The sequence below is a fragment of the Pelodiscus sinensis genome, chromosome 19 (genome assembly GCF_049634645.1).
Source record: "Pelodiscus sinensis isolate JC-2024 chromosome 19, ASM4963464v1, whole genome shotgun sequence".
In the NCBI taxonomy this organism is placed as follows: domain Eukaryota; kingdom Metazoa; phylum Chordata; order Testudines; family Trionychidae; genus Pelodiscus; species Pelodiscus sinensis.
Window position 1 is genome coordinate 3,566,916 of NC_134729.1, and position 8,999 is coordinate 3,575,914.

Below are 8,999 nucleotides of genomic sequence, written 5' to 3' on the forward strand. Positions count from 1 at the left end.
CATCTGTGTAAGCGCAGTGCTGGGAGCGGAAGGGGAGAACTGGAGGGTCTGAGGGAACTGTGTATATCAAGTCTTGGTCATTCGTGTGGTGAACAGAAACGCTCAGTGTGATGGGTTTGATGCCTGTAAGTCACACTGTCACTAAGCAATTTACCCAGATTCGACCCACTTGGTGGAGCTCTCAGAACCTCCTGAATTACAGAAGTGCAGGAGTCTCCCCTTCCCCCCCATGCCTCGGTTTCCCCTACGTAGAAGTGGGATCTTGCCCCACTCTTCCTTTGCGCAGTGCTCTGTGCTCTAAGGGCGTGACTTGCTCGGTTTTATTAAAGCGCAGCAAATGCTGCAATCTGGAGAAGGAACCAAGGAGCCAAGGGAGAGTGAGGGAGTGATCGGGAAATGTCTTTATTCGCTCTATTCCAGGGGTGCCCCCCAGGGGTTTCACTCAAGGACCAAACTGCCCGGTGCTCAGAGCTGTACGAACACACAGCAAAGAGACACACCCGGCCCCGAGGAGCTGCCACTCTACAGCAACAGACGTCAGGTGCAGACAGGCAGTCGGGGCAGCCCCAGGAAAGCTGCTGTTTGCACCTGGGCCTTTCTCAATTCCCCAACTTCTTCCTCTCCTGGGCTGCCCCCTTCCCTGCCCCCTCTTCATTCTCCTCCACGCACTTATATGGCCTGGGCGGGACGGGGCAGGTCCCGAGTCAGCACCCAATCTGCCAAGCTGGTGGGCATGTAGGAGAGGGGGATGTAGAAAAACTGAGCGTCCCAGCCCCCGGAGTAGCGGGTGCGGGGGTGGCGGGCCGTCAGCGCGTGCTCCATGCAGTCGGTGACCAGGTAGAGGTTGCTGCTGCATCTCGTCACGAGGGCCTCTCTGAAGAGCTTCTGGCCTGTAAGCAGAAAACAGGCACAGGTGAGTCCCAGGGCCCCAGGCAGGGCCGCCAGCCTGGGCACTGCAGCTGGCTACTGCATCTGGGTTGCTTGTGTGGCCCCAGTGGCAGATTCCTCTTCAGCAGGACTCAGCCAGTTGTAGGAGGGGAGGGAGACTAAGATTCTAGGTGTATGGCTGCAAAGAAATACTCCGACGGGGACCCAAGTGTCGACCCGGCACAGAGCTGCCTTCAGGAGTCTGCAGGCACCCTGCATCCATAGCTCTAACGCCATACAGAGCATTGGCCCGTTAACTCTGAAGCATAATGATGACTCCTTGGGACCTGAATTTCCAGTCCATATCAGGGCGTAACACTGAGGAATCCCCTAATGCAGTGGTCTCCAACCTTTTTACACCCAAGATCACTTTTTAAATGACAGACCAAGCCAAGATCTACCGCCCCGCCCCTTCCTTGAAGCCCCGCCCTCTCTAGTCTCCTCCTCTCCATCTCTTGCTATCCCCAATCCTTATACTACTACTTATTTTTTTATTATTATTATTATTCTGTAGGAAGAGGTTTTTCCAACATTTGGCCTGTCTACACTGGACCAAATGTCAGAAAAAAAAACCCTTGTTTTGGAAGCCACCTTATTCCTTGTGGAAAGAGGAATATAAAAAAAGCGGAAGAACTAACTCAACGCTGGATGCAGAAGAGTTTTTCTGGGATATCTGCAGAATCCTGAAAAACTCCTGCAGTCTAGCTGGCCCCTTGCTGTGTTGAGACAGGGTGTGTAGGCTCTGGGGTGGGAATGAGGGATTTGGGTGTGGGAAGGGGTGAGAGGTGCAAGCTCTGGGAAGAAATCTGGATGCAGGAGGAGGTGGAGAAGGGGACACTGGCTCGGGGAGGGGGCTCCAGGCTGGGCGGTGTCGGGATACTAAGCAAGCCACAGGCTTGCGGATGTGAGGGTGCAGGAATTTGGGTTGGGGTATGTGAGGGGCTGAGGGCAGGAGGATCCAGTGTTTGATAGGCTCAGAGCTAGGGTCTGGGGAAGGGGAAGTGCAGGAGTGGTTGTGGCCAGATGGGGGCTTGGCCCCAATTGGGAGTTTGTTGGCCAGGCTTCATTTTTAAATAGAATACTGTGTTAAACACAAAAAGTTTCTGCATTGTCTTTATTTATGAGAATGGCAGGGAGCCTGCCTTGAGTCAGGGGTCACTGACCCATAGAAAAGTCATTTGGGAGCAGGGGACACAGTATTGGGGAGGGGTGCTAGTGGGTTCTGGGGCAGGGAACAGGGTGCCAGTGGGGGCAGGGGAGAGGGGGCAGGGTGCCAGGACAGGTTTCTGCAGAGGGGAGCAGGGGGACAGGTTTCTGTAGTAGGAGACAGGGTGCCAGAAGGAACTGGTTTCTGCAGGGGGGGCAGGGTGCTGGGGGACAAGTTTCTGCGGGGAGAGGGGGGCAGGTTTCTGCAGAGGGGTGGGGGGGCAAGGGAGAGGGAACAGGGGGCCAGGAGGACGGGGGACAAGTTTGGGGCAGAGGAGAGGGAACAAGGTTGGGGGCAGGGAGTTCCCTACACCAGCCACGGAGGGAAGCCTCCGACCCGCGCTCCCTCTGGACTGAGCGCAGGGCAGCCGGGCTGGAGCGAAGAAAAGCGGCTGTCCGGCCAGCTGGCCATGGCGCTCAGACAGGGTGCCACCAAGCTCCACGTGGGCAGGCGCAGAGGGGAAGCCGCCCAATCAGCTGGAGCGCGGTTCAGCCTCCTCTGGGCTGAATGCCACAGCCAGCAGGCCAGGCAGCTTCTCCTCTGCGCCAGCCCATGTGGAGCGTGGTGCACCCTGGCTGAGCGCCATGGCCAGCTGGATGGGCAGCTGCTTCTCTTCCCTCCAGCTCGGCTGCCCTGCGCTCAGCCCAGGGAGGCTGCGCCTAGCTCCAGCTGTGAAAGCCACAGTCAGCTGGCTGGGGTGTTTCAGCCCTCCCGACCTCCCAGCTCCCCCCATTCCTCGCAGCTACTCACCTGTGTTGTTGCTCAGTGAGTAGCTGCTCCTCAAATGAGGAAATCTAATGTAAATGTCCTGCGCAGGTGCACAGTTCAGAGAGGGCTCAAGAGCTACTCTTAGAGACCCTGAGATCTACCGGTAGCTCACGATCTACTGGTTGGTGACCACGGCCCTAGTGGAAGGGGCTGACTCGCTGGGGAGCGGCTAACATTTCCAGAGGTCCTGACACCTCCCCGCCTTAGTGTTCTTGGCCCCAAAAGCCCCGCCAATCAGAGCGTCGCCGTTAGCTACCAACAGCGCAGGCTCTGCCCACACAACTACACAGTGTGTGCTCGTCGTACAGGGGGCAGCCTCCCCGCCCTAACACTTAGCAGGTGAGTTCATTCCAGCCGCCCAGCGCCCTTTGCAGAAATTCGGCTGCATGCAAAGGCCAACCCCCCAGCCCAGCAGCGCCGGGCGCTCCTCGGAGGAGATGGCGAGATTTCTTATGGGCTGGCTGCTTCTACCCCGGTCTCTGCCCAGAGGTGCCCCCTTCTCTCACAGCTGTCGAAGTAGCTTTGCCCGTAGCTCTCCTTGGTCTCGGGAGGGAGACGGCGCCAGATCTGCTCCACACACTCCAGGTTGCGCTGGACGTCCGTCATGGACGTGCGGAAATAGCCCGGCTCCACCATCGCGATCTTCACGCCGAAGGGCTGCAGTTCACGCCTGGAACGGGACGAGCCCGTCACCACCAGCCAGGCTACACCGCGGGATTCCAGGAGCCCCCTCGGGCCGGCCTCCGATTTTGGGGGTCCCGACAACTCCACTTTTAGGAACAAGGCCCAACATTTCTTGAGTGGGGCCCCTTCCAGTCAAAGCACCTGGCAGGAACAGGTGGACTAGAGAGGATGACAGGGGACGCATAGGCACAGGAACTAGAGGCGGGGGGGCAGCAGCCCAGCACTTGGGGTCCTGATGGCTTCTCCAAGTTCTCAGCTGCTGCCCTGCGTGCTGGAGCCCAAGTTAGGGGGCGGCCGAGAACACAGCCCCCAGGATAACGGCTCCTGCCCCACGTGCTCTGGGGATGGGGCTGGACAGGGGCGAAGGGGCAGAACACCCCCCCTTTGAACAGTGTCCCCACGCCCCTGCCTCAAAGGAGCTCGCTCCCCAGGTCCCTGGGAATCAGGTCCCTTTAAAGGGGTTTCAGGACAGGCCCCCAAAGGCAGAGGTCCCCGGAATCACTATGGAAACGCCTGCCCCCTGCTGGCCGAGGTGGGGCCGGCTCGCGTGGGTACCTGAGGCTGTCGGAGAACGCCTCCACGCCGTACTTGGAAGGGCAGTAGCCCCCTCCGTAGAAGGCCAGGCGGCCCAGGATACTGGCCACGTTGACAACTCGGCCCCTGGCTCGCTTCACCAGGGGCAGGAGGCTGAGGGTCACCTCGATGAGGCCGAGCAGGTTCACGTTCAGCACCGTGAGGAAATCGTCCTTGGTCAGCCACGCGTTGGGGGCCACGGGATGGACGACGCCTGCATTGTTCACCAAACCCCACAGCCCTGGGAATACGAGACAGTGAACGAGCATGTGGGGGGCTCCCCTTTGGATCTGAAATCCCCTCACAGCACCAATGTTCATCCATGCCTGGCAATTAAACCCACCCCCATCCCGGCCTCGCTCCACCACGTGGGGCAGCTGCCAAAGGGCCATTTCTCTGTGCGTGGCCTGGGACCATCTGCCTCGTGCTGGGCTTATCCGGCATCGTGGCTTTCCTGCCTGTGTCACTGGGCCCTGCCTCTCTGCTGTAAACCACTAGACCCCTACGCCTCTCCCAGGACAGGAACAACCCAGGAGTCCTGGCTCCCAGCCCCCAAAACACCACCCTTCTCATCCCTTTCAGTGACACAAATAGGAGCCAGGAGTCCTGGCTCCCAGCCCCCAATACACCCCCCTTCTCATCCCTTCCAGCGACACAAATAGGAGCCAGGAGTGCTGGCTCCCAGCTCCAACTCTCTAATCACTAGATCCCACTCCGTCCCTCCACAATTGGAATAGAAGTCAGGAGTGCTGGCTCCCAGCTCCTGCTGCTCTAACCACTAGACCCCACTCTCTCCCCCCAGGATGGGAATAAAAGCCTGGAATTCTCGCTCTTCTTCTGCTTCTTGCATTAGCACCGCCCCAGCCTGTGCGAACTAAGAGCTGTCCCTGGAAAGGCAGGGAGAAAACAATGGGGCAGATGGAGGATTTAGAGGCCCCACCTTTGTCCCCCACTTGCACCTTCACCCAGGCGGCCGCGGCGGCGATGCTGTCGCTGCGGGTGACGTCCAGGATCACCGTCTGCAGCCGCTCCGAGGTCGCCTGCCTCAGCTTCTCTGCTCCCTGCGGGGTGAGACAAGCTGCCAGCACCCGCAGGCCCCGTGCGTCCAGCTGCCTGGCCAGCTGGTTTCCAAAGCCAGAGTCACAGCCGGTGATCAGGACGTGTTTCTCTCGTAGGTTCTCCACAGTCTGCCGCTCCCGGTACCATCGGCGCAGGAAGTACAGCCCCAGTAGGGCAGCCAGGTACAGCCACATGCTCCCACACTGCAAACAAATCAATCAACCCAGCAGATGAGGCAATGCTTGACTGGAATGCAACCAGCTCTGGGGTGGGTCGGCACAGCTGTTTAACAGAGTATTGTAACACAGGAGTGCTTAGAAGCATGCACGCAACAGCCAAATGATTCATGAGCACCACGGCCCAATGTATTCAATTGCAACTAGAAAAATACAGGATTGGGGGGCAAAAGAGCCGGATTTTCCAGCGCTCTCGGCTCCCCCCGGCCTGATCTGAACACGGGCCGTATTTCCAATTGTGCTGAGCACAGAGTAGTTCCCTCTGGGCTGCTGGGGTCCAGATTCCCCCAAGAGCCCTCTCATCAGGAACGCTGCCAACTTCACCCCCTCGGAGCCGACTTGCTCCTGCTCTGCGTCACCACTGACACCAGCATGAAACCAGATCCAAACTGGGGCCAATTTACAGCCGCTGGGCATGGAGGTAGATGACCGGAGAAGAGGCCAGCCAGGGGAGAACCCACCCATTTTTATTAACCCTCGCCAGCCTGCACAAAACCAGGACACACTGCATTCGAAATCTGCTCTGGCCAGCAGCTCCGAGCCAGTCCTGCCTCCTACCCTGTATCAATGCACCACCAAGGACACCAGCCACTCTGCTCCTGTCAAGCTCCTGCTCTGCCGTCAGCCAGGAACCTGCAAGCAAGATCTCCACGGGCCTTCTAGCTCCCGCCAGGTCCGCCTGCTCTCCAGAGAGCTCTGGACTTCAGACTGGATGGACACAGTGCAGCTACCCTGGGGAAAGGACTCACCACGCCCCCGGGGCAGAACTTGGCTTAGTCTGTGCACTGAATGGGGGCGGTGAATATGGAAAGGGAAGAAAGGCCCCCAGGGAGCAAGGTTCTCTCTGGGGTTAAACCAAAGGGGGGTGTTGGTTTGTGCTGACCCCAGACTTACTGAGAAAAAGAACAGAGGAGTAGCCGAGTTACTCTGTAACAGGTGAAACTTAACAACGAATGGTCTAGCAGCACCTTGAAGACGAACAAAACCTGTCGATGGCAGCGTGACCAGGAAAAGGCAGGTCTACGTGATTGGGGACTCCTTATTGGGAAGAAGAGGCAGGCCTGTGACCAGAGCTGATCCAGAGAACAGAAGGGTGTGCTGTCTGCCAGGTGCTAAGATAGGGGATGTGGAACTGAGGGTGAAGAGGATCCTAACGGGAGCAGGAAAGAATCCATTGATCATCCTTCATGTAGGAACAAATGATACGGCTAGATTCTCGCTGGAACGAATCAAGGGAGACTATGCCAGGCTGGGGAAGACGCTTAAGGAAATCGAGGCTCAGGTGATCTTCGGTGGGATTCTGCCTGTTCCTAGCGAAGGGCAGCTAAGGTGTGATAGGATTATGATGATCAATAGATGGCTCAGGCAGTGGTGCTATAAGGAGGGCTGTGGGATGTATGGCCACTAGGAGGCATTCACGGAGAGAGGACTGTTCTCTCGGGATGGACTGCATCTAAGTAAGGAGGGAAATAGACTTCTAGGATGGTTAAACTGATTAAAAGAACTTTAAACTAGGAATTTGGGGGAGACGGTTGGGAGATGTCCAGGTAATCTCTACTCTGGAGTTTAGCATTGAGAGGGAGGAAAACAGCAAGAAAGGGTATAGCCAGGGGTAGGAGAATGGACATAAGGAGGAAGGGTAGAGTGGATACTAGTCTAATAGGTCAAAATGAAGGTACAACGTCCATGCTAAATTGGGTGAGTGAGGCCAAACAGCAAAAATTAAGATGTTTGTACACCAATGCGAGGAGCCTAGGTATCAAAAAGGAAGAACTAGAGCTACTGGTCCAGGAAATGAAACCAGATATTATAGGAATAACAGAAACATGGTGGAATACTAGGCATGACTGGAGTACAGGTATTGAAGGGTATGTGCTGTTTAGGAAAGACAGAAATAAAGGTAAAGGTGGTGGAGTAGCATTGTATATCAATGATGAGGTAGACTGTAAAGAAATAAAAAGTGATGGAATGGAGAAGTCAGAGTCTATCTGGGCAAACAACACATTGGGGAAGAAAACTATTAGATCCTCCCCTAGAATAGTGCTTGGGGTGTGCTATAGACCACCGGGATCTAATTTGGATGTGGATAGAGACCTCTTTAATGTTTTTAATGAAGTAAATACTTATGGAAACTGCGTAATCATGGGAGACTTCAGCTTTCCAGATATAGCCTGGAGAACAAGTGCTAGTAATAATAATAGGGCTCAGATTTTCGTAGATGCAATAGCTGATGAATTCCTTCATCAAGTAGTTGCTGAACCAACAAGGGGGGATGCCATTTTAGATTTGGTTTTGGTGCGTAGTGAGGACTTCATAGAAGAAATGGTTGTAGGGGACAACCTTGGCTCGAGCAATCATGAACCGATTCAGTTCAAACTAAATGGAAGGATAAACAAAAAGAAATCTGAGACTAGGGTTTTTGATTTCAAACGGGCTAATTTTAATAAATTAGGGAAATTAGTTAGGGAAGTGGATTGGACTAAAGAATTTATGGATCTAACGGCGGAGGAGGCCTGGGATTATTTTAAGTTGAAGTTGCAGAAGCTGTCAGAAGCCTGTATCCCAAGAAAGGGGAAAACATTTATAGGCAGGTGTTTTAGACCAACCTGGATGAGCAAGCATCTCAGAGATGTGATTAAGAAAAAGCAGAAAGCATATAAGGAGTGGAAGATGGGAGGGACCAGCAAAGAAAGCTACCTTATTCAGGTTAGAGCATGTAGGGACAAAGTGAGACAGGCTAAAAGTCAGGTAGAGTTGGACCTTACAAAAGGAATTAAAACCAATAGTAAAAGGTTTTATAGCCATATAAATAGGAAAAAAACCAACAACAACAAAAGTAGGACCACTAATCACTAAGGATGGAGTTAAAGATAATCTAGGAATGGCCCAATATCTAAACAAATACTTTGCTTCAGTCTTTAATGAGGCTAATGAAGAGCTTAGGGATAATGGTAACATAACAAATGGGACTAAGGATATGGAGGTAGATATTACCATATCCAAGGTAAAAGCCAAACTCGAACCGCTTAATGGGAGTAAATCGGGGGGGCCAGATAATCTTCATCCAAGAATATTAAAGGAACTGGCACATGAAATTGCAAGTCCATTAGCAAAAATGTTTAATGAATCTCTAAACTCAGGGGTTGTACCATTTGACTGGAGAATTGCTAATATAGTTCCTATTTTTAAGAAAGGGAAAAAAAGCGACCCGGGTAACTACAGGCCTGTTAGTTTGACATCTGTAGTATGCAAGGTCTTGGAAAACATTTTCAAGGAGAAAGCAGTTAGGGACATTAAGGTTAATGGCAATTGGGACAAATTACAACATGGTTTTACAAAAGGTAGATTGTGCCAAACCAACCTGTGCTCCTTTTTTGAGAAAGTAACAGATTTGTTTGATAAAGGAAATGCAGTGGATCTAATCTATCTCTATTTCAGGAAGGCATTTGATACAGTACCTCATGGGGAATTATTGGTTAAATTGGAAAAGATGGGGATCAATATGAAAATTGAGAAGTGGATAACCAACTGGTTAAAGGGGAGAC

The 8,999-nt window shown here is 53.7% G+C and overlaps 1 protein-coding gene across 2 annotated transcripts; it reads right to left on the reverse strand.

Annotated features, from left to right (window-relative positions):
* Positions 1-383: 383 nt before the first annotated feature.
* On the reverse strand, positions 384-6,187 carry LOC102453351 (17-beta-hydroxysteroid dehydrogenase type 6-like). 2 transcript variants are annotated; one of them, XM_075901843.1, is made up of 5 exons: positions 6,013-6,187; positions 5,100-5,500; positions 4,142-4,400; positions 3,409-3,572; positions 384-890 (listed from the first exon to the last, which is right to left on the reverse strand). In XM_075901843.1, exons 2-5 carry the CDS (start codon positions 5,410-5,412, stop codon positions 670-672), a joined length of 957 nt encoding a protein of 318 aa, XP_075757958.1. In that variant the 5' UTR covers positions 5,413-5,500; positions 6,013-6,187; the 3' UTR covers positions 384-669. The 2 variants fall into 2 exon arrangements, with proteins under 2 accessions (XP_075757958.1, XP_075757957.1); XM_075901842.1 differs by having other exon boundaries at positions 5,100-5,421; positions 6,013-6,184.
* Between the last annotated feature and the right edge of the window lie 2,812 nt (positions 6,188-8,999).